Source organism: Periplaneta americana, chromosome 4 (genome assembly GCF_040183065.1).
Source record: "Periplaneta americana isolate PAMFEO1 chromosome 4, P.americana_PAMFEO1_priV1, whole genome shotgun sequence".
Classification (NCBI taxonomy): domain Eukaryota; kingdom Metazoa; phylum Arthropoda; class Insecta; order Blattodea; family Blattidae; genus Periplaneta; species Periplaneta americana.
The window spans coordinates 90,146,500-90,173,646 of NC_091120.1; the positions used below are offsets into that span (position 1 = coordinate 90,146,500).

General features: G+C 34.4%; 1 protein-coding gene across 3 annotated transcripts in view; it reads right to left on the bottom strand.

Annotated features, from left to right (window-relative positions):
* LOC138698040 (colorectal mutant cancer protein) overlaps positions 1 to 27,147 on the bottom strand; it is a 485,405-nt gene that overhangs the window by 1,257 nt on the left and 457,001 nt on the right. For 2 of the 3 annotated variants that reach the window (XM_069823718.1, XM_069823719.1), the window contains exon 16: positions 602 to 19,480. In XM_069823718.1, coding sequence (XP_069679819.1) covers positions 19,349 to 19,480 — 132 coding nt within the window. In that variant the 3' untranslated portion in view covers positions 602 to 19,348. Of the gene's footprint in view, positions 1 to 601; positions 19,481 to 27,147 lie in introns of those variants that run through there. The other variant, XR_011331666.1, reaches the window with a different exon arrangement.

The following is a 27,147-nucleotide window of genomic DNA, read 5'->3' on the forward strand; positions in this document are numbered from 1 at the left end:
GACACAATGTCCAACCACAAGTACAGATGTGCACTCATTACAAGTGACTAAGTGGCCGGTATCCGTGTCTACTGTCACACATACTGTGACATGATACATGAGGGTAGGGAAATACAGTAGGTAGAACTTAAAATGAGAGGGATTCAATCCGGCATGGGAACTTGAATCCGATGTGGCTTAGTGGATAAAATGCCAGCACATAAAGCTGGAAACCCGGGTTCAAGTCCCGGTGCCAGAGAGAATTTTTCTCCATTCTACCAATTCTTCACCATATGGAAACGTGGAATTACTGCATTGAAATTCCATAGTAATATGTCTATAATTAGCTTGATAGCATCCATGTTAGAGCAAATCTGAGAGATTATTGAAAAACTAAATGAAGTTTGACAAGGACAATTTGACTTCAAATGCATCCACACTCAAAACTACTTTTATTGAATCCAACTGTGTTTGTAAAAAGAAAAATCATCTGCACAGCAACGTATTTAAGTCTCTGTGAGGCCACAGACTCTTGCAGCTTAGAAGGAACATTGGTTCTGAGGTATTTTAGGATCAGCAACTAAATATTCATGAGTCAACAATTACTATTATTTTCACCATGTCATTTCTACAGTATTTATTATGCATAAGAGCAATACGTATATTACATATGTACAAGTCTCTCAAAGAATATTTCAACAAACCTATGTGAGTTTAGTCTTTTTTCCATTCCTCCTTAACGAATACAGCTTTCAAGATTTAGAAAATAAATAAATACAGTGATATGACAGTGAAGATCAATACTTGTACATAAGGGTTAGGCAGAGTGACCATATTTCCCATATATTAAAATATAAAAAAGCATAGAGGTAGGGTATACATCTTTGTGCCAAGGTTTCAATGAAGTACGGTAGTGAAACAGTAACAGTATATCATACAGTGATTGAAACATAGAGCCAAAGCATACGACAACATTATGGCTCTTACAGTATGTTATCAGAATCTCTTGCTTCTAATTCTAAAACACATTACCTTGCAGTAGGTTGTAATGACTTGTACACAAGTTATTTTTACAATTATGTATGTGTTATAGGTTTTGTAAATCCAGATTTCATTTTGCATTATACAGACACTTTCTGATAATCTAACGTTTTACACACGATGTTAATATTGTCACTAATATATTCAGTTTTTAGAAAGAATATACAAAAAAAATGTGTGTTGATATGATACCAGTGTTGTTCTATAATTGCCTTTTGCAGTACTTTCACAGCAAATGAAGCCATACTTAATATTTTTTAACATTAACATGGGTAAGAGGAAACAGTTTAGCCATAAATGTTCCTAATACCAAATGTCAAATTCTCGATATTATTCGAATAAATTCACTGTTTAGGAATATCACTAAACATAGAGAACTTTCGTATTCATCTTTCATTTCAGAGTAATAATGGAATTAAATTTATAAATGAAACAAACTCAATATGTCTAAAATTATAAATGTTATGCAAACATTCAAATTGTTGCATATTTCAGCTGAAATCTTTAGTTGTGTAGCTGAGATATTCCTCCTATCTTTCAAATTGAAACTGAAAAATTTTGTTTTAAATGTTATGCTCTCCAGTTACATTTTAGCTTGTTGGTTATAGAATTCGTACTCTATCCCAGTACTGTGAAACAGACTTTGTAAAAAATGGGATGTATGATCACCCTTCAATTAAGGTGAGTAACCTTATAACAGGCATTTTTATTCTAAGATATATGAGATTGTTTTATTACAAACTAGAAAAAATAATCTTGCTTTCTGGGAAAGATGCACAATTCCTTCTTCTATTTCAAGTTCCACACTAATACCAGAGTTTCGTATATACAGTCACGAAGCTTGAGTTGTGAGGGTACTATTTCGCATTGTCTGTGATGAGGCGATAGTAGCGATCCTAGAGGTTAGCAACTATCTATGGATACATATTCCCTATGTATTGAGCTTCATGACTGTATATACTAGACTGTGTTAATACTTCACGAAGATTAAGCATTTAAGTTACGTGATCAGTCTCTGCAGCCTTGTGTAGGCTTCAGCACATTATTCTAAACTCACATCATATCACGATCCTCCAGTAAACCAACTTGCATGTGAAAAATAAACTGTTAGGCAGGAACTTGAACCAAACCAGACAGTCGATATGTATTTTAATTTCGCAATACAATTCCATACAAATGATCATAAACAAGAATGAAGCTGCTTTACTGCCATTGGCTGCAGTAATGACAGAAAAAAATCCCTCATTGATATTCAATATATATATATATATATATATATATATATATATATTTATTTTACTGCCTTCGATTTAAAACTGATCTAAAATATTCTAGAAATTTAAATTAAAGGGAGCATTAAATTAATGACTTGTCATACATTGTGATGAAACTCAATTATCAGTGCCCAATAACAAAATACATTGAAACACGCATTAACAATTAAAAATTAATTTGGCAATTTATATAAATTTTTATAACAGAATAGAACATTAAAAAAATGAAAATACTATTTCAGAGTTTTTGTCATTTCGTCTTACCAAAATAATGCTGATGGAGAGTTACTTATAAATCTTCTATTGCGTATAAAACTTGGTCTCTTCCTTTGAGTTAAAAAATATAGTATTTAACAACAAGCAATAACAAAGTTAATTCTTAGGAAAAAGAGGGGGAAAGATTAACTGGTTCAAGAAATTTACTATGATTTAGATGCTTAAAGGAACAATGCCCATAAATCCAAGGTTAGTGTTATTATACTATCAGAACTAAAAGAAATGGATCTGTAATGGTTTAATTGCACTATTGAAATCTTTAGAACATGCCTGAATAAATACATCTGGGTATTGATGAACAATGAATTGTATGCAAATACAATGAAACCTCTCCTTATGAACACCCCCAAGATACGGACAGATTTTTATGTCCCAACTGAAATAATATAGAAATACCAGTAATGATAAATTTAACTCTTGTTTACGGACACTCTCAGACACGGACACAGACAACTATTTCTCAGACCTAAAGTGTCTTTACCTCCTGACTGCGGACAGAACTTGGATTTCAAGACCTAATATGTTACAAAAATGGAAAATTTAATATAGAAATTCCTTAACACGAAAGAAGACAATAAGGGTCTCGTAGGCTAACACTAGCCTAGCTGGCTACCCCTTCCTTGTTAGCTGGAAGCAGGTGGAAAAACAAAGTCATAAAATTTAACTTGTCTGATGGGTCCAAGGTTTCCACGATCGTGAAATTGTATTCGACACATGATAGGGTTAGTAGGATTATTCTCTTCATTTCAATCAGTTATTCTGTTTCGAGAGACATGACATCTGAACGTAAAGGATAAGTTGAAAACTGTAAATTACAGTACTGTGTAACTGTAGACCTAGAATAAAATTGCATGGCACAGTACTGTATTTTTCTTTTTTGGTCTTATCTACTGTAGTTCAAAGTTGCAAAGAATTTACTGTAGTGTACTGTATTTAGAATTAAACTACAGTAATACATTTCATTTAAAACTTGAAGGGATAGGCCTATTGCATATTATAAATTTACTGCTAGATTGGGAAGCCTCCCTCCCATTAAAGGACACCTCCCAGATGCGGACAGATTGTTATGTCCCTTCGATGTCTGTAAATGAGAGGTTTCACTGTACTTATATTTCCAAGCGAGTTTTTATATTTACAGTAGGCCTATATGGAAATTCGTCATGTGAATGAGTGATTGATGATAAAATAACGAGGATGATAGGAACAGAAAGTGAATAGCTAAGTACTATTTCAAGGTGGTTCCATTCATTAAATATGTAAAACTAAAAACAGTCTAAGAAACATACAATATATATATATATATATATATATATATATATATATATATATATATATATATATATATATATAGTATGTTTCTTATCTAACCCATGAACACTGTTTAATTGATCTTACATGTGTGATTTAAATAAAAAAAAAAAGTCTGTTAAAAAGATTGTACTACCACAATTCGAACATTTCCAATGTTTGCTTTTGATAGTATTAAACTGTAATGAATGTCTTGTTTAATTATTACGTACTGTACTGTGAATTATCACTATATGAAAAACAGATCTACGAGTTGTTTCATACACTGACAGTTACTTTACAAAACTATGGTGATTTTTATATTAGGCATATTTAGACATGACGTGGTAAAGTCTACTACTTATGCATATCTGTACCTGCAGATGTTGCGCACATTACAGTGGCGGTACCACTTGGAAATCTATTTGTTTTTATGAATGAAAATCAACGTAAAAATGGTGGAATCATGGCAGAGGAAAATGGAGTAACCTAAGGAAACCTGATCCAACACCATCTTCGTCCACCACAAATTGTGTTACTGAAAATTAAATCCTGTCTTAGATGGAAAGTAAAAAAAATAGTCACTTCACTGGTGCTGCATCATATTGGACATAAATAACAAGTATCTTGCAGTACGTGAATTTTCCATTTCCCAGTAGTTGCAATACCTGTTATTAAAAGAGACAGGCAATAGTCTATGATGCTTTTTTTATGTCTTCTGATTATTACTTAACTGCAGCTTGCAATGTATGAGCATATAAGCCGAACAATCAACTTCTTTTCAATTCTCGAGTGTAGTGCTCTCATACTGTGATAAAGTGTTGAAGAAGGCATGTTTCCTGTTGAGACACTTACCGAAAGAAAAAGTTGTATCATCAATAAATCAGAAAATCCTGAAGGAAGTTTCCTAATTTTCCCATTCCGATAATGAGATATATAACAAAATTATATGATTAGTTTAGATTAAGAAGCTCTGTTATAAATTAAAAAGATCAGAGATTAAAACTTGCAAAATGTGTCCAGAGATCGAGCCTTTTGCAGTTGATTATGGCCATCTTGTTTCCCAGATCTGAATGTTTATGATTTTTATCTGTGGGAATTTCTGAACAAGAAAATATACAGAAGCAATCTGTGCATGTTTGAGAAATTTAAAAATGAAATTCGTGGTGTAATTCAGGAAATTATGCAAGACGAATTACGAATGTGTTTGCAGTGAATGCCTACTTACTTCACTTATGTCATTCGGGTTCGAATTACAAATGTTTCAGAATTTATTTCGAATATATGAAGCCTACTTAAATGTCAGTGCACATAATTTTCAAAAGTTTCTATAAACATACCGGTACTTAAGTAAACTTACTTTAGTCTTTTCTTCCCATTGACTAAATAAGCTTAATCTAAACGAAAAGTGTAGACTTAAGTTCATTTCTAATAAAATTGTCATTCACATACAAATTAGATTTGAGTATTTAGACAATATTTATAAATAAAATTATTATCACACCAAAATATTTGCTTATTATATTGTTGTACCGCTCTAATGCAAGCGAAGTTGAAAATGTTCCCAGTAACAGGCATTGCATCTGCTGGATGGTGGGGAAATGCACTGACATAATTTCTCACGAGACACTATCTACTATTAAGAATACACTAAGTGGTTGATAATACAGAGAGAACCATACAAGACATTATGGCATTTTAGCGTGTGGGTTTGCTGAATGGCTAACAGTAAGCAGTGGGTCATTGGCTGTGTATCGTTTGTCCTTCTCATAGGGGATTGTTGGCAAGAAGCTTTTGAAGTCAGTTGCTGTCTTGTGCTTATAGTGTGAAGAGAATCATGGTTACGTACACCACTGAGCACTTGTTAAAGAAGAAGTTATGACAGTTACGAAAATTTCGTATACGAGGTCATCAAAGCTGTATGTGCTCGACTTGTTTAAAAATGTCGTGCAGGTTCAGTCTTAAATAAGAAGAGGCATTATGCAAAGAGAGCACCCTTATAAACGAAGCACTTCAAGATATGAGAGTAGGGTACAATTGAGGACATCACCCGAATAACGGCATATACCTTTATACGCCCGTTTTCCGACGATGAAGGGATTAGATATTTGAATGCATATAGTACACTGTAGCAAATTTTCGTAAGTCTAGCTTCAATATGTAACACGTGCTTACATTGAACAAGTCAACGTGCCTACTATAGCGGCAGTCACGTCACATGCTGTTGCAAGCCGTACTGTAGTAGGCTAATATTTGATATTTAGGCCTACTTCAGGTTGTCAGTTGCAGCAGTGAATCTTTCAGTTGCAGCAGTGAATCATGACCGAAAATATGGGAAAAAAGGAAGCTTGTGAACAAAATTAAATGAAAAACCGAACAAATAAAAATAAATGGAAACAGTGGCAAGTCATACACAAGTTGTACAGGCAAGGAAATGGAATAGAAGTCATTACACCAGTAAGAACATGCTACATGAAAATGTGTACAGACGAAATTTCAAAGGACGATCAACTCTCTATTTTCAAACTCTTTTGCGACATGGGTTCGAAATTAGAACAATATCATTTTATTACTTCTTACCTTGAAAGAGTGACTCTAAAAACTAAGAAACTTCAATCATTCAAGAATAGGGATAATTTGTGGATTTGTTTTAGTAGGTTATTTTACGACGCTTTATCAACAGCTTAGGTTATTTAGCATCAGAATGAGATGAAGGTGATAATGCTGGTGAAATTAGTCTGGGGTCCAGCACCGAAAGTTACCCAGCATTTGCTCATTTTGGGTTGAGGGAAAACCCCGGAAAAAACCTCAACCAGGTAACTTGCCCCGACCGGGAATCGAACCCGGGCCACCTGGTTTCGCGGCCAGACGCCCTAACCATTACTCCACAGGTGTGGACTAATTTGTGGAAATAGTCTATAGTGTTTTCTATAATGGGGGTAAAAAAAATTAATGTGTGTCGAAACTTTCTATTGATTCTATTGCAAATTTTAGAGAAATGATTAACAACAATTCAGAATAAACTGGTGAATCCTCAATGATAAAAGGGGTACACACTTAAATCGTCCTCATGCAATCATGATGAAAAAGTATAAACAACCTCAATACAGTACATCAGGGGTATTTTCAGCTTGAACCTCATACTCTGCATCATTTTTTCCCATCAACATTTGGAAGACGGCAATGGAAGTGTCGCAGCTGAAACTTTTGACTCCAACACAAATGAACCCAGTGCCTTTGGAACCCTCCAAGGTGAAGAACTTACATTTTTAGATGAAGATGACCAAAGTTGGCTGAACTCAATTCTGAATAAAGCCGGGACATCATCACACAATGGTGAAGATAACTCTAGCAACAATAGATGATGCACAAAGAAGAAAAGAACATGTAAGAACAAGAAAACCATAAACTGAAAATGTAATGTTATTTTGTAGGCCTACTTGCGTAATTATTCAATATTTTTATTTAATGTGTTATAGTACCGGTAAATGCATATTTTATTTTGTTGAATTTATTTTATTTTACTTTTTAAGACAAAATTATTCATAAAGTACGAGATGTTCTCATACATAATTAATTTTCATGCAAAGTAAGATACCTAGAACATCAGAATAATTAAAAACAGTACTAAAACATATTGTCGCCGGAAAAAGGGCATATACTGAGTTCCATATTATATTTATTTACTAATAGCAGAACATACTATTTGCTGTTATGTTTCAATAATTTTGTTTTAAATATCCTCGAAAGTATTTAACAGTAATGAATAATTTTTTTCGACGCAACTATGATGAACCTGACAGCTTACAAACATTGAAATCAGTTTATATCGGAACTACATTTTGCTGTATATGCCCTTATTCGGGTGACGTCCTGAATTAAGTCCCCAAAAGTCTTCTCGTTGCCTGGCTAAGGAATGTGGTATTCGCAAAGTTCAGTAATAAGAGGTTTAAAATGCTCAAATTTTTTCCTTACAAAATCACGGCAGTGCATAAGTTAAATGACAAGAATCCTATTGCCCTCATTAATTTCTGTCGCTTGATGTTGCAATTCATGCATGATGGAGATGTCGACCCTTCTCTTCAAATCATCAGTAACGAAGCATGGTTTCACCTGAGTGGATATGTGAATTTCCAAAACACACATTACTGAGACACTGAAAATCCACATGCAGTGCATGAGGATCTTCTTCATGATCTGAAGCTGGGTGTGTGATGTGAAATTAATGAACAAAGAATATTTAGATCAATATTTTTTTTATGAGACAGTAAATTCAGAACAATATGTGAACAATATCTGGCATCCTTTCTTTAACATATCAACTGAAGAAGAGAGAGAATTTGGTTATTTCCAGCAGGATGGTGCAACAGCACATACATCACGCAATTCTATGCAGGCAATTGAAAACGTGTTTGGTGATAGAGTGATTAGCAGAGGATGGTTGCCATCTTGTTTTCCTGATCTAAGTGCATGTGATTTTTATTTGTGGGGGAACTTAAAACAAAAAGTGTATAGAAGAAATCCACGAAAACTTGAGGGCCTGGAGAACGAAATGAGGAGAGTGATAAATGAAATTACACAAGAAGAGTTGCAATGGGTGTCACAAAACTTTCTTTGGAGATGCCAGGAGTGCTTGGATCAAAATGGGCATCACTTTCAGCAATTCCTATGACATTCAGGTAAGACTGAGAAAGAGAATTTATCTTTTAATTTATCTTCAACTTGCTCAGAGAAGGCCTGACGGCCTTATCTCTACCAGGTTAAATAAATAAATCTAATCTAATCTAATCTTATTTGTGTCTTATGTTGCCGAAAAAATTTAATTTAATTTATCTTCAATCTTTAATTTATGTTGCTGTGATCCTTGTGCAGGGTGACTGAAATGAATGCGAATGATGCACCTTCCAGATCCTGGTAACTGCGGTATCAGCAATGCACTAAAATGCCGTAAAGTCTTGTTTGGTTCTCTCTGTATAAAATGATTCGTCGATTATAAGTCTCAAGTTATACATATATATTATATAGTTTTTAGAAGTATATTTTAGATTTAAACAGTGCTGTAGCTGGGCCAAAACGCATTTCCAGTAAAAATAATATTAGGGTCCCACATTTCCAATATAAATAATACAGGAAACGTCTGATGAAGCACAATTTAGGGGCTTATGAAATAGCCGAGTTCCAGTAAATTTTTTTTCAACTACAGCACAGAATATAAACATAATATGCCAGTAATAACAAAGTACTAATCAAAGTTAAGTATAAAAAAAATTCTCTCTTGGATTATGATAAACGATAACCTTCATCTTACGATGTTTGGGTGACGTATATACGTCCGTTGATGTGACATATTAATGAATTAAATACTATTATAGTCACAATCATGCCATGGTATGAAAGAAAAATTCCACAACCTCGAGCGGGAATCGAACCTGCGACTTCCTGGATAAGGCTGGATTATTATATTTTTTTAATACTTAAAGTAGGTGGTAAGTTTATACAAAAAAATAAAAGCAATTAAAAAGACCAAACCTCTTTGTTTGTGTTGATATAGCCACACATTAAATTCCAATTAAACTTCTTCACGAGGGATCAAAATATTGGTATTTTTAAAACAAAATATTACCATCCTTTTGACAGTAATACATTATTTATTAAAATAATAATGTACATGCCTGTCAATATAGTTTATTTACTGTATGTATGGGTAGATTTCATTGCCACAGACTCCTGTGGCTGATTGGTTACTCACTGTACTTTTCATCATGACTACCTGGGTTTCATTCATATCTAAGTCAAGATGGAATTTGTGGTGGACAGTGTGGGTACTTGGGATTTTTCTCGGGGTTCTCCTGTTTCCCTACATAATTATCATCATTCCACCAACACCCCACAGACACCCTTCATTTTGCAAGGTCTTGATCCAGACCTTCAAGGAAAATAAGAAATGGCTATAAAAATGACCAAGTTGTATACCTTGTGTTTAATAAAGATAATTATAAATCACTGTCATGTGCATTTAGAACTGAAATTCAATTGTATCTGAAATTGAACAGTCCCAATTTCTACAATACCAAAGAAGTCTTGTATTCTCACAGCATGTTCACAACTGAGTAAAATGCTCAAAAGCATCCATAATATGATCATTAGAAGTATATGTTTTAATATATATAAAATATATTAGCATTTATGTCTTATTGATGTAACCCAAGAAGTGTTTATATTGTGAGATGGATATAAAATATATATTCGGTAAGTGTTTTATGTCTTATTTGTAGTGTTGACATCACCCATGGGCCATAACCCATCATAAGGAGTATTTATATTTAGACTGATGTTTTATTCGTGATAGTATTGATGATGAATTTTATGTAAGACAAACTATTGTAACGGTAACTCAAAAGTGATAACTATTCTTATGGCTCATATCTGCTGACATTTACTTACTTATTGGATTGTATCACCTTAGATATTTTTATATGTATTTTAACTTAATATGTATTTAGGCCTACTTACTTTCATTCATTTCAACACAATATTTGCAAATTATTGAGACAATTGTTATTCTTGATATTGAGTTGTTAGGATTCTGATACTTTTCTCTTAATAAAAGAAGCTACTTAAAGCAGTGTTTTTTTTTTACATGTTTGATAATCCTCTTCAATTATATTATTGCTGCTTTCGGTATATTCAGACTTATTGATATTCTTTCATTTGTGTCAAGTTGATTGTTGAAACATTTTATAATTATTACAAACACATATTGAGAAAGTGAGTGAATTAAAAGAAAATATCTGAATGGAATTTAAACTGAATCTGATCGTGGAGGAAAGGAGGAAAAAGACAGAGAAAGAAATAACAGCCCTTGTAATTCACTCCTGTAAACCCAAGTATCTTAATAGCTTTGTAGAAGGTTCCTTTCCATTTCTTGAGTAAGAGACCAAGTTTCACACTCAGATAATGGTTAGAAAAAAAAAACATTAAAATCAATAACTTTATGGAAGAAGGTAAGACAACAAAACGATCTTAACTGAATGACTGTATGCACATTGTTATGTGCAATATTCTGTACATCACTTGCATTTCTTGTTGTTTCCAAGAAGATGAAATTTCCAAAATGCTACTAGCATATATTTAAAGTTCTACAGTACTATTTGTTCTATTATATTTTTCCATCTCCTAATCAATATATCTCCTCTTTCATAGAAGCAAAGTCATTATAGTAAACTTAATGTAGGTATCTATTGGTACTTATGTACTTCAAATTAAATCTGTTATAATCACGTGTATTTTTAACTGCATATGCCTTACCTAAGCTTATCACATATCCTGCATTCAAAATTCCACTTAAGAAGTTTACTAATAATATTGTATTTCGGCATTTGTTTTGTTTTCGAAGACAACTAATAAAAATTATAATAATGTTTTAAGACTAACAAGAGAATCTTCCACATCAGGTCGAAACTTCCTGAAAGCTTGTATGTACATAGGTAAATTCTGATCTATAAAAATTTAACTGTCAATTCAAATATTGCAAGACACACAAAATTGTTTGTAAAACAGCTTAACATGTTTCGTTATGTTATCAACTGAGTCACATTTCTACTTATCGTTAGTGAAGGGAAGCTACATGCATCACGCCTGACACTAGAGTAGAGGAAGATTGGTGTAACCTGCAAATTACAATTTAATTGCAGAGTGTCTCAACCTTAAAAGACAGTACGTAGATAATAAATAATGGTGTGCTGAATCTCTTTGCACCTGATATGAATGCTTATTGCAGCAAATCTGAGTACAGCAGTAACTACATTATTAGAAATATTGATAATCTACATGTTTAATGCTATCTTCAATCCAATCTATGAATTATACGGAGCATTCATTCATTCCCAAATGAATGAATAGAACGCAAACACCAATATCAGTACTAGGAACAGAGATAAAACACGTGGACAATTACATCTACCTAGGGTAGGCTGTCTCACTAAACCAAGGGATGGAGAAAGAAATACAAAGGAGAATAACACAATCCTGGAAAGGGCGCTAAAGTTTATACTCTTCGACAGGTCCATAAACTGCAGACTGAGACTAGAGGCTCGTAACTCCCGTGCATTCCTGGTGCTAACATACGGTTGATAAACCTGGGCCCTCACAGAGAGGAAAAGATGAACATCGAAATATGTCAAAGGAAAATGGAGAGGAAGATAGTTGGTGTTTCACTGAGAGACAAGGTCTCCAACACGACACTGCAGAAAATTATCGTTTATCTGAGAACATCACACAAAAAGCCCTCATAACGAAGTGGAAGTGGGGTGGTCATGTAGCAAGGCAGCAACAAGGCAGATGGGCGCGGGAAACCACCATGTGGGACTCCTACATAGGAAGGAGAACACCAGGCAGGCCAAGAAGAAGATGGGCAGATTCAAGCAGCAGCTGGGAGGGAACTGGTCAACCATCACCCGCAACAGGAACGAGTGGAAACAGATAGTGAACAAACTAATATAGAACTAAAATTTGACAAACTTTAGTGTATCTCACATAGTGAATGTGAATGTGAATGTTGTTCACGTGAAATAGCTCATCATGTGAACCACACCAACCGAGCTTCCCCTCCTGTAGGAGGCCCTAGCCCTTCATGGGACACAGTGGCTTCATTCATTCATTCATAGCATTCTACCCAAGGCCAGGTATTTGACTGCAAACCCATTATTCTCCACTCTTTCCTATTTTCTGCCTTCCTTTTAGTCTCCGCATATGATCCATGTATCTCATATTGTCTATCATCTGATATCTTCTTCTGCCCCGAACTTTTCTTCCGTTCACCATTCCTTCCAGTGCATTCTCTAGTATGCAGTTTTTTCTTAGCCAGTGACCCAGCCAATTTATTTTTCTCTTCTTGATTAGTTTCAGCATTATTCGTTTTTCACTCACTCTTTCTAGCACAGCTTCATTTTTTATTTTGTCTGTCCATTTCACATGCTCCATTTTACTCCACATCCACATTTCAATCTAGTTGTTTCTCTTCACTTTTGCACAGATCATGAATGTAATATTGCGGACTATGTGACGTATTCTGTCATACTTCGTATTTCTGCCGTTTTTATGTTTCCTCTATCTTTTCGACTTCTGTTTTGCTGAGGTTCTTAGGGGATCTTTACTTTGTCCCTTTCTTACTCTGTATACTGAACTTTCAAAACACAGGATAGGTGTATCCATCTCTTTTAACTGCATTGCTAACATTCATTTTTTTCATTTTCCGTATCCATTTTAAAATCAAATATATAATAAGATTCTAATGCAAGTATCACACAGAATTATACATGTTTTAACACCACGAGTAATCTTTTGAAACTACAGCATAATTATATGAGTTATACAAACCTTGACCATACATGTACATGACGTACATGTCAGATGCGAAACGTGATTCTGCTGCAGTAAGACATATTGTTTTCACCATAATTCAACCCTGGGGTGAGATAAAGACTTTGGGTTTGTTTAAAAACTAACCTTCAACATTTGTCAACATTTCTTTCATTTGGTCCCTTCAGTTACAGTCTTTTGCTAGCTAACTTTCTTGTGTTACAGTAAGAGAATTTTCAGAAAATCTCTGATACGAAAATTTATAACTTACTTGTGAAAAATATTTGATCCATATGCAGTAAATCTTATCCCTGGACATCTTATAGGTTGAAAAAAAATTACCGTCGTGTTTTTGCTATTAGTTTGTGATTTGTAGCTTGATAAGTATTAAGCAGTGAAAATATGAAGTCACATGAATCGACAGATTTAATAATGATGTCATCATATATACAGGATGATTCACGAGGAAAGGTAAAAAATTTAGTATATGACATCTTAGGCCATTTTGAGTGAAAAAGTTCATATGAACATAGGTTCATTTTCGAATGATGGTGGAGCTAGATGCATTTTTTTGGTAAAACGTCTCGCCCCAATGTGAATCAGACGTTACCATATGCTGCTAACGTGAGATGTGAGACAAGGTCACGGCTCACAATGAATGACATAACATTGGAATCTGCATTCTGAGCGACGTGGATAAGTTCATTCACCTCACAAACCGGGTGATGGGGTATTACAAATGTCCAATCGCCTGCCCTTATCTGATGTAATGACACAGATCCCGCGCATAACACAGATACACTAGCCTATCACTTATCAGTTCACAGCAGTTCAGTCAGCTAATTATAGTACAGTAGTTATACAGGTATAGTTATTGGAAGTGTTAAGTTGTGTTTTTCAAGATGCCTTATAAATTTTCGACTGCAGAATACGCCGATATTGTGTATGTTTATGATTTGTGCGATGGGGTTCCTTGCATGCCTTCGCTGAATATGAATGACGCTTTCCGAACAGAGTACCATATCGAAGAATATTTACTGTCTATGGGGTTGGACGAAAGACTTGGTATACCAAAGGAAGGTGAAAACGAGAGAGGCGCTAATCGTCCGTATTTTGGATGCTGCATGCCGCATAAAGAACAGCCATGTGCAACTCTCCCGAGTGATGAGCGCGATTCACGCCCGAGCGCAACAGTGCATTGAAGCAGGAGGTACCTTTGAAAATGAGCGAAAACATCGACCCCGACATCTAGAATATTAGGTATGTATGCATACGTGAATATAAACTTTAAATTTGTCCTTTACCTGTCTCTAAATGCGAGTTAATACAATGGAAACTCAGAAGCTTTTGTGAAATCAAAGAGCCATATCTCCATAACTGTTCGAAAATGGACCTATATTCATATGAACTTTTTGACTCAGAATGACTTCAGAATTCACATCCCAAATTTTTTACCTTTCCTCATGAATCACCCTGTATATATAGTGAAAAATTCTCTACAAGATGACGTATTCACTGTGCTATTTAATATTTTCTTACTTATTTGGCAACAGCACGAGAACAGAAAAAGGACAAAGTGACTGACAAGGAAATGTGTTAAAAAGAAATGGAAGTTCTCCATTTACTTTCACACTGTTTTTTAAAGGTTAAGATTACTCTACAGATTAGTACCTACTATAAAATGTGATTATGTCCTCATTGAAAACATGTGAGGAATTCCCCATTCTATTTACCAGTAGAAATTCAGTATGGTGTAAAAAGTCAGACAGTACCATTATAATTGGTTTACAAGGCTACCAGATGCAAAAGAATGAAAAATCATGAATTGCCATGGCAAGCACTTGTGTTCTAAGAGGGTGACATGAAGATTATTAAAATTCAGGTTTTTAAGCAATTTTTGGTAGCTTATTTTTTTGTGCTTCACAGTTCATATTGGCTTTTTAGTACTTAATCTCTCTTTTACAATATCTACCCATGCACGACTTTTCAAGATAGGTTTTAACCTGTTAATTTGCAATGTTTCCTAGTAAGACATACATTTATGTAATGAGAGCTGCAAACAGGGTGACCACAAATATATCAACGACATTTCCAGTTTTTACACATTCCCACAACTAAAAATGAATATTTCTCAGTTCCGTTCGTGGAATATTTGAATCAATATGATGTGACGAAAAACAAAGAATTTGGCATTTTCATTACCGATACACAGATTTAGACATTAGAAATTCGAAAGTGAACAATGTTTTGTATACAATTTGAGTACTATGTGAGAATAAATTGACCTTTATATATTCACTAATCGTTTGATTCTATGAAAACTAACAAATGATCGCCATGAGCATATCACTTTAGAGTAGCCATTTTGAACCAGTGTGCCACGAATGATCCGCTAGTGTGCTGCGAGAAAATTAAAATAGTATAAAAAAAAGGTGAGTCCACAAGACTCAACTATCAGTGAATGCAGCACAAGTCAACTTTCAGTAAACACAGCGTAGGTGTGGGATGCCAGACAAGAAAATGACTGACGTGCAGCCAGGGTTCCTAGGTCAGCAAAGTTAGAAATCGTACTAACCTTGAATTGAATTTGAATTTAGGGCTGGGGCACTATGACCCATCACTGCGACCTTATGAGATCTGTTGCACTGACCCTGAAGCTAGGTGCATTTTCAACCCACACTGACTGACCACACTAGGGTTCGATGCATATTCAGGTTCCTAGCAGGCAACCCTACTCATCCTAGGTCAGCTGCCTCTATGTTTCGCCAATTGGCATCAGGGGAATGCTATGGAATGATAACGAAATGGAGAAATGTTGATGGAATAATGTAGATGCCTAATATGGGGCAACGGGAGAACCTGAGAAGTGTCACTATGGACCATCATGAAAAAATATCGGTTTTTACTTGTTTTTAAAAAAAAATCTCCCCAGTTAGAAACCATAGATTTAGACTATATGAGTGTGCCGTGGGATTTTAAATTACAACTTTAATGAGCCACATGTTGATAAAGGATGAAAAACACTGCTTGAGAGGAAGGGATTCTATCTATATTTGAGTTGAAATCTAAATATTTTATTAACTTTATAGCATTTTAAATACAATAAAATACAAAATAAAGAAATACATTTTTAATGATACATACTTCGATAATAGTTAAAATGTGCTTGCAGTCCATTTCTCATTACTCTGATAATATTCTTCATTATATAAAATTTTACGTCATTCAATCGTTCTTTAAATATAAATTAATAGTCAGAAATTAGATCTGTTTCTTTATTTAAGACAGATGAAATATTTTTTTGCTGATGTTGAATGCATCTTTATTGAAGGGTCATAAAAACACGTAATACGTCCATGTCTTCCAATACCAAATCTAAAATGTTTCTGGTCTTAGCGAGACAACTAATGTATTGGACTTCGAAAGTATTTCACTAAGAGAATTTATGTGGTCATTCGTAGTTAAAACAGACAAATAACGAACTTAATGAAACCCCAGGTGGCAGATGCAGTCTTCCCTCCATTTACCCTATTAGTAGCTTCTGTATCTTCTATGAAACCAACAAAGAAAAACCTAATGAATAGTCTGTTTTCAATGTAGAATTAAAGCACACGATTTTTCCAAAAGGTGTAATTAAATCATACACATGTATCAAACGACAGAGAAGTTTACCTTCAGTCGAAACTAACTTAAGTAAAATTATCTTTAAGGTAACCTGCCAATGGAAAGTTCTGACTACTACGCTTTCTGGATCTGAAGCATTTCTGCTTTATCACGCAATTTCCGGCCATTTCCTTCATTTTACGGGTCTTTCAATCTAAGGTCACCCTTATAAAAATCATACTCTGCATATAATAGAAAAATGAACTTATAAATGTTGAAGTTTTAAATAACTATTAAACATTAATACTATGACTGGAGGACAAAGCCTTCCAAAAACAAAATCGAATAATTAATTTAGCAACGTGCATCTAAAGAATAGAAGTTTCCTTTAAGCCTTCGTCTTAAATCATTCAGCCTTCTGGTCCATACTATATTGAAGCAAGTGATGTACAGAATGGCATTAGAAGTTATCAGAAATATTTCATCACTATACTGGAAATAATCACCTTGTTAATTAAATTTTGACGGAAAAAGACGGATACCCTTATGGTTATCCTTTCGTGGTCATAGACATATATGCTTCGTCATTTAATATACAAATGATACAGTTGAAAGGAATAAACTTTTTATCACTACAAAGGTCGATGTGTTAAGTACAGAAATGTATTAGATGATTCTACACGAAATGATCATATAGAAATGAAACAAAGTTTAAAGTGATGTAAATTACACAGAACAAGTGAAACCCATTCCCTTCTTTTAACTGATGAAATAGTGAATTCCAAACAAACATGTTAATAATTGTATGGTAAGATGAAAGTTATCACAGAGTGCAGTAGTAAATAATAAGCAGGTACTTCGTAACATGTTTAAAGTAAGCAACTAATCATGTCAAGAATCTACAGATATGAAGTGAAATAGTAATTTGCATGAATTAAAAAAAAAACGTTAGTACTGCATCTCTGCGCTATAATTATATATTTTGTTTTGTATGTATTCTGGAATGAAATTTTATACATATCAATAGCAAATATTTTTCTTTCTTGATTTTATTAATCTATAACATTAAATTTCATGATACAGATGTGTAATATCTATCGTTATGGGTCTGAATTATTCTGTATTAAACTCCATGGAAAAAGAGAAGTCATAGTGAGTTCAGCTGCAAATGTTTTTTTTTTTTTCTGTAGTATGAACTTTTTATATGAGATGAAGTGACTTTGAAACAGAAATTTACAGATTTTAAGATACACCAATAAATTTAATGACACAAGATATTAACGTTACAACTTAAGCGGAAAAGTAGATCCAAATCCTGCAATGACCTATCATTGGTTTGTTATGATAATGGCTGACGTGTTCATCTCTGGATACTACAGTAGGTGAAAACTGCTTCATTCAGAAGCAACTTTGTTTAGTAAGATACTCATTACCATAACGAAGCCTTCATCTAAATATAAAATTAACATTTATACTGATCTAGGGAAACAACTGTATTATGTCATGACTATCTAGAACACCGAATAGAAACAGTCGTCAATTCCTTGAAAGTCAATTGTTTTAAATGTACAAACATAAAAAAGTGGTGAAAATGGACAAGTTTGCTTACTTCTAACAGTAAGCATCCTCTATCACAGAAACAAATTCAAAATAAATTAGATGAGTAATCTACGGAAAGATTGAGGAATAAGTATGGACAACCTGGAAGCTCCAGACATTTTATACCATGATGGGAAGATGGTTTGAAGGATAGAGTTGTTAGAATTTATATTTTGGGCGATATAATAGATGCCTTCTGTCATGTGTTGTAATGAAATGGTCTTTATCTGTATGGCACAGTTCCTATATTCAAAAGCTGTCTTATCTAGATGAAAGTACAGCAGAATGATTGAAGCAAAATTTAGAAATGTATTAAATGTCTGTGTTAGGTTATTTTGCTCCTAAAACATTTTATTGGTTAGTACCCTTTATGAGTAAGTAGTTCTTTACTTCCCAGCAATTATAATATTTCGTAAAGCAGAGATTCTATGTAGTTAGATAGGCTCTTTTAGTATTTTCTTCAAATGCATTTTAAGTCCAATGCATTGTATAATTTAATTTTCCAATCAAATGTTGTGTCACCAATTACAATTCGAAAGTATGGTAAACAATAAAAAAATAAGAGTAAGTGTTTTGATTAAAATTTAAAATTATACAATGCAATGGATGAAAATCATATTTTGGAACAAGAACTTTAAAAATCATCGAACACTCGTCACAGATTCGAACAATAATTTTTTTTGTTTTTCATTTCTTTTCCTTGTATTTGTGAGGAACTGTTCCCTTGATTCAAGGTTTATAGTTTCGAATAGGCCATAGAAATGTACTTCATAATTTCTTCTCAAAATTTCTCAATTTCTGAGAAGAAGTGCTTATTTATTACAATTTCTCTGACAATACCTGTAGTTGGTAATATAATCGATTTGATCTATCAATAATGGTCCTTGAGATGGTTTCATGACAGATGATGCGACTTGCTATTTTTCCTGTCACAAAGAAGTCTCGCTTGCTCCTGAACTCTGTGATTGGTTGCCAGGTTGTTGTTGTGGGTGGAAATTGTTTGTTTTGCAAGTTGCAAGTTCTTCTTCAAGAGTGCTGATTTTCTGTTTCAGTGTTCTCACCTAGAAACAGAAGAATTCAATAGTAAACACACTTTAAACAAAAATATACAGCAAACAATAATCACAAGACAACATACCGGCAGAGCGGGTAGAAGAGAAAGTGACGATACTTCCACTAGTCCAGTGGTTCGTCGCAGAGCGGCGCTCGTTCTGCTTTCTGTTCTCAGTTTCAGGAGTGATATTCGAGTCAATGCAGATGTTTTTAAAATACCCACTAGATAAAAGTATATTATAGCTTATCACAATATTTTACTTATTTAAAAAATGTAATACTACTACATTAACTACTCTTGAGTTATATCATACATTCCTGAATCGTAAATACGAGTATAATAATCAACAGTAAACTGGAACATTCTGTCAGCTTCAGAGAGAAGAACGCAAAAAAAGTACAGCTTCGCAAAACTGAACATTTTTGTGTTGTTGTAAGTACATTTTGACACAAAATAATAGTTTTCGATGTACAAGAAAGTATAATATAATATATCAAATGGGACATTATATTTTCATCAATACTTTTTTACTACTGCCAGAGCGGGTAGAAGACATTACTTCCTCTAGTTCAGTGGATCGTAGCCGAGTGGCGCTAGCCCTGTTTTCACTGCCCAGTTTCAGGATCGTTATTCAACTGAATGCAAAAGGTTTTTAAAAATAACCCATTAGATAAGAAAGTATTGTAAAGTACTTAGTTACAATACTTGACTTCTTTAAAATGTAATATTACTACATTAACAAATTGTGAGTTATATAACCCAACCCTGAATAGTAAATATAATAATTAACCGAAAAATGGAACATTGTGCCGGCTTCAGCCAGAAATACGCAAGAAAAAAAAGTACAGCATCGCAAAACTGAAAATTTTTAGGGCATTATAAAGTACACATTGACATGAAATTATAGTTTTTATACACAAGAAAAAATGTAATATAATAAAGGTGACACTTTATTTTCACCAATAGTTTTTATCTACTATTTAGTCATTAGTTGCAGTTGTATCTGGTTTATACGTAATTCAGGGGAACGAAAAATATTACGTGCAACTTAGACTCATAAATTAAGCTTCGATATTATATCTATGCTAATGTAAGTTTTGATCTTTTGAAATACCTAGGTTATTTTGTGTTTGTAAAATTAAAACAATTTGGTAGCACTGTATTAAGTAGCTGTATGCTACTTATTGGAGAATATTAAATTAACGACTTTTCCATGAGGTCTATTACTTTCTCATATGCTCGATTAGAAATCTCTTATGACGTGGAAACGTAATAAACAAATGTAATAAAATTGTAAACCAGATTAAGTTCTAGCCTAGATGCAAAGTATAATTATACTGTATTTTTGTTACCGAGATAACTTTTACGTTAATTACGACTAAATGCTATTATTAAAAATAAAATAATTAATAAACATGCATATTTAATGAAGTAGAAGCTAGGTGCTTAGATTCAATTAGGAGTTCACAATTAGCACTTTAATACAGCACATTTTTTAACCGGCACATAGGTTGAAAAATCTTCACATGTAGAAAGTCTATGGTAATCATCACAAGATAATCATTTTCTAATTCCAAAATATCGCTCTAGAGGATCCTAGTTAATTATTTTCTGTCTGAATATATTTAAATCTGCTATCCCACAAGAATTAATATATTTCGCTAGTGCTCTGTATTGTCACTCTAAATAATTCAAGGGTTCTTTCTTAGGCAAACGTGTTCTTTATATTGTTAATTACGTGTCATATATTTTCTAAAATCGTGTAATGCTAGAATCCTTTGTACAGGGCAGACGAGGGAGTCTTTGAGTTCAACGTATCTGCATGGTCGTTCATTCACCTTTGAATTCTTTTGTATTTTCACTTTCCTCGAACCCATCACAGTTTATGACTCTAAAAAAATTTTGAAAAACTCACACTAAACAGCTGAAATGCTGGTCTGGAGTTCATTCACTGGAAGGAATTACGGTCAATGTAACTAGACATAATTTTGGGCATTCAGGTGTGGAGTAATGGCACATAAATGCATACAAGCGCATGATTAGCTAAGGTGTTCTTCTGATTTTCGGGTGTCACATCCAATTATTTTTTACTCGGATATTTAACGATGCTGTATCAACTGCTGGGTTATTTAGCGTCAATGGAATTGGTCATAGCCAGATGGTACTTGGTAAGGATACAATGTTATGAGAAAGGATTGATGTCCTCTTCGTTGGATATTTTCTCTTCTTTTCTTTTTTTAAGATATTGAGGCAAGTTTGGGAAAATATGTGTTATAGCATACGGTTTTGGTCGCCAGTTCTTGCGTGGAAGTCCTACCTCTTTACTGGCAATAATAAATTTATCGGCTCTTATAATCAAAAGTCGCCCTCGGTAGCGCAGTTGATATAGCGCTGGCTTTCAATGCTCGAGGTTGCGGGTTCGATCCCGGCCGAGATCGATGGCATTTAAGTGTGTTTAAATGCGTCAGGCTCATGTCAGTAGATTTACTGGCATGTAAAAAAACTCCTGTGGGACAAAATTCCGACACACCAGCGAAGCTGATATAACCTCTGCAGTTTCGAGCGTCGTTAAATAAATCATAATTTTAAAAAATCACAATCAAAACCGCAGAAAAATGGATATCACAGATATAAGAACGAGCATACAGTTTTATGTGTTCGTGAAATTGCTCTACACCACTTCTGAAAAATAGTCTAGTCTATGGATGGATAAAAGAAAGTCTCTTCCTTACAGATTATAGAGTATCTATAATTGGATTTACATCAAGAACAAAACAAATAGGCTTATTAGTACTCGCTCACATAAACAGAACAATAAAAATCACCCGAACACCACAAGAAATATCTTCTTAATTCCATAGCAGAACGACTTCTACATGCTCTGTCCACAGTATTAAGAGGAAACTGCAATCTTAGAACGATCGCCGCGCCAATGTTTCGCTCAGTTGCCGCAGCGACACTAGGGGGTTTAAAAGTCCCATTAGACCCTTGCCGAGTTACCACACTTTCTATTCTAAACGCTCTGATACCGGTACGGAAAAAATTCCATTGACTTTATTTCATCTATGTCGAGTTATAACTCGAGTTCATGTCTATATCACGGTAGGCAAAAAGATATATACAGAATAATTAACGTGCATAGCTTGAATAGGTGGTCCCTCAGGTTATTGCCAGAGGAGTAGTTCATATAAATATGGATTCGATTTGCATGGTTATCATTGTTTGTAAACAAATAAAGACTGAATTTGAATAATTTAAATTTACAAAATTGATGTATAATATCTGCTACAAAACGAAGATTAAACATTGTTAAAACCAGTGCTTTTTTTCTATAGAAAAAGTGGTGGAACACTGTGTAAAATTTATTGGAGCAAACTTGGAGATGATTACTGCCCAGTACACTGAGAATTCAAAGCCTAAATGAAGTTCAGGAAACAAATAATGTTAAAAACACAGTTAAACTTTAATTTATCTTCACATCTTATTGCATTTTCGTGGAGAAATACAAATTAAATCCATGTTAGTACAAAACTGACTAAATTTGGGTTAACAAAGTACTAAATTTGTTTGCAACAAAGGCATTAATTATACTACATACTAATAGCCCAAAATATTAGAAGATTTTCCACAGCATAGCCATTTCTTAAGTATTTTCCTCTTTCCCTTTTAAGCTCTTCCCTTGTGACATCTACATTGCAGCATGACGGCCTTTTAGCAGCCAAAATTTAACACAGTCGTCAGGGATGGAGTTGATCAAAGGAGGCCCAACAATTCTAATAAGAAGCAGGTTCCTCATTGTGTTACTAGCAGGGATCATCTCAGTGGAGAGACAATGAAGTTTAGTTGGGAGGAGTATCACAGTATACTGGCAGAACGAATTTCGAACATTTCTCAGTTCTGTGATGAAAAATATAACAAAAAAAAGAGAGGGTAGGCTGTATTGGAGAGACAGCTGCAAGTTTTATACATGATTACGTCACTGATAGAATTGTCGTTAAGGTAAATGTCAGCAGTGACAATCAACATCTCTTTTTTTTCCAGATACTCTGAAAACCTGGTATATCTTCCCTGTGCGAGAATTCTTGCAAGTAGCCATCTTGTATGCATTAAGAATAAACATGTCGGGTGCTATAGCAACAATAGTATTCTATTGTTTGCTACCAGTTGCTTATATACCTGCCTCCATTTGGCTTGCATATGCTTCGACATTGTGAATTTTCTCTTTTCACTCGCGAATTTTTAATTTAACTTGTTGACTGCTGATTGTTGATCAATGAGATTGTAGCTTGGTTCGTTACGAATCATTTGACACTGCTATGAACGAGATATTTCTTCACATTCTCAAGTTACACTGCCTTGGCTACTGCGCAATCTGTCTCAACTTCCCTCTTTCATGTTTCCCTGGTGGCGTCATCTGCTCCAACTCAAGGTCACATTGGATACATTTATCTTTCGTTTGTCAATCGCCATTTACTTCATTAAATTGTGTCGTGCTGTTTGGAAATTATAGACATGACTAAACTGGCCATTTTACACGTGCAAGTTTGGATGAATATATATAATATACCAAATACAGAATCTGCTATATGATATGAGTAAAAAAAAAAAAAAAGGCAATAATAATAATAATAATAATAATAATAATAATAATAATAATAATAATAATAATAATAATAATAATAATAATAATAATAAATTGAGAAAAATCTTGCTTCAGTGTTCCAAAATTCACTTTTTAATTTTGTCTTTGGAGCGTGATACCACAGCCTTAAGAACTTCTTTTTCTTCTGCTATAAAGTGATAAAAAATTATACACAGCTAAATTTAACATTTCCCCGGTAAAAAATTCAGCCTTCATCATTTCCATACTTACATGATTCCTCACGTTATTTCACAAGATATTCATGATACTGAATGCACGCATCACAAAAGAATTGCTTGAAGGAATAGCAAACACGAATTGAACTACCATTCTTATTTGTGGAGATTTCTCTGAGGCATCCCTATCATGAAAATATTTACACTATTTTATAAAATCAATCAATCAATCAATCAATCAATCAATCAATCAATCAATCAATCTTCTTAATGTATCCAGCTGTTTGCTGACAACATAATGTCCACTATAGTCCACTGTAGTCTATTCAGTTGTTGTTTTTCACGTCATTTAACAATCACAGTTCATCATAGAGTATATCTTCATCTAGTTGCAGCCTTAATTTTTATCTAATACCTAAAATTTCTTCCACTTCTGGTGTACAACCATCAAGTATTTAGGCTGAAGAATACTTGAAAATTTCCATATTACCTTTAGCTGTTCTGAATTAAAGGTTAAAATGTCCCATGAAATAGAGAAAAATCCTTTTTAGCATATATAATGAAAGCTGTTATTACAAGTTCCGAAACTCATTTAATAAAATTACCGGGCAAAAGTAGGGCCGGTAAGGAGTTGATACCGGCCACTGGTCTTATGTTGAGATCCGCCAAAATTTCTGGCCATGCCGGTGAAATACCGTCTAGTTGGCAACCTAGTTAAAACTTAGGTTCCATATTCATTAGTCTAAGTAATCAAATTCAGTAACACTATGAGTTTTCAAAGTTTCAAGCAACACTTAATACAGAATTATCATCACTCAGCTAGCAATGTCTTGCTTAGAGTTCTGTCATATATCTGCTGCAGATTCAACTATACAACTTACAGACGAATTGATCATCAAGGTTGATGCATTACTTTAACTGGTAACCCATACAGTATGTATATTAATAAGAAGATACTTAAGACACTAGTGACAGAGTATACGAAAATAACGACTACTGATATGTACTGTATTGAAGAATCAATACACAAATTCAATATCTATGGTTTAAAAAGTAAACATCAAGTTACGCATGAACTTAAAATGTATTTAATTGCATTCATTATGATTAAAAAAACTGAAAAGTGTGAAATCACGCCTGTATTTTATGGATAACAACTACATTTCTATCACCAAATTCATACACAAAAATCATATGCATGTACCCGGTATTAGAAAATATGTATGGTATCGTGAATGGAATTTCACACTCTCACAAGACCGCATGCAACTAGCAAAGCTTTCAGTAGAATTAGAAATAGATGGGTTGTTGTTTATTTTTTACTCAAGAGTTGAGATGCAGCTTACAGAGTGTGATTCTCAGAAAAAAAAAAAATACTTCGATAACTCTGTAACCATTGAAAATTGGATCCTTGTTTATAGAAACTATTCTTACCACAGAAATCTGAGAAATCACTTACTCAAGTTATATAAATTCATGAACCACTCTGTACAAATGTCTTTGCATACTGTACATAATTATAAATATGTTCCTCTCTCTAGGAAACAATAAAAATTAGTTTTTAATATTATTGTGACAGCTGCAACGAGGTTCGAACACGCGTCCGAAAGGGCGCGCGGCAGACGAAACGCTGGTACTGGGAGCATCTGCATGCTGAAGGGCAGAGGGGGTGTATTACGTCAACGCGGCGGAGAGGAGAGGCTAAGTCGTCCATGTTTTGGGCGGGTTGTGCGCGCATCTGGTGCGTGCGGAGTGAAGAGGGGTCCAGATTGTTCGAGTACTTTCTCTGGAGTGCTATCTCTGGACACGCGTCGAACTTTCCAGTCTACGTCGCTGTGGTTATAAAAGAAGAAACGCGAGTGAACTCGGACAGTGTGATTCATGATTAGTTCAGTCAGTAAGCCAGTGAACAGAGCAAGCCAGCCAGTCTTGTGTACCGGAGTTCGACTTGAGTGTGTGTGCGTCCGCAACTGTGTCAGCATCCGAAGGCCTGAGTTCGAGTGCAGTGGACCGCAGTTGGAGGGACCTGAGTTCGAGTGCAGTGGACTGCAGTTGGAGGGACCTGAGTTCGAGTACAGTGGACTGTCTCTGGAGGTCTGTGGTTCGAGATACTGTGAACTCGAGTGACTGAGCTAGAAGAACTGTGAACTGAGAACTGACAGTTCTGATTTGTAAATAGTGCTTTGTAAATATTAGTTAAGATTAACAGTTCATTGTTGTTCGTAATAGTCCAAGTAAATTGTGATTGTCGTCTGTGGAGTGCACTAACGAATACTGTGTTACTGTGTGGAGAGCAAATCCTATTGTTGAGATAATAAAATTACGTTACATTGTTGTCTAGAAAAAAAACCGTTACACTGGTGTCAGAAGTGGGATATTATCGACATAATGGAGAACCTACAGCTGATCCTGCAAGCCATCGCGGAACTGAAAAACGACTTAAGTGCAGTAAAAGCAGAAATGAAGAACGATATCAGTCAGGTGAAGAACGATATAAGTGAAGTGAAAACAGAGATGAAAAGTGACATAAGCGGAGTGAAAGATGAACTTAAGGCCGATTTCGATAAACTAAACCAGAATTTTGCAAGTATAAGCGAGACAGTGACCGAACTAAGACAGGATGTAGACCATTTCGACGGCAAAATTCGCGCTCTCGAGCACCGTCAGGAGCAGACGAGTGAGTTGCTGGATAGAAATGCTGAGGAAAACAAGCACATACTCGCATTAATGGACCGACATGCTGAAGAAAACAAGCATATACTCGCGTTGGTGGATCGCCAGGCTAGAGAACAGGAAAATATAATTGCCGAGGAAGTTCAATGGGCCGTGGAAAGATCGGCGACAGAATTGAGGACC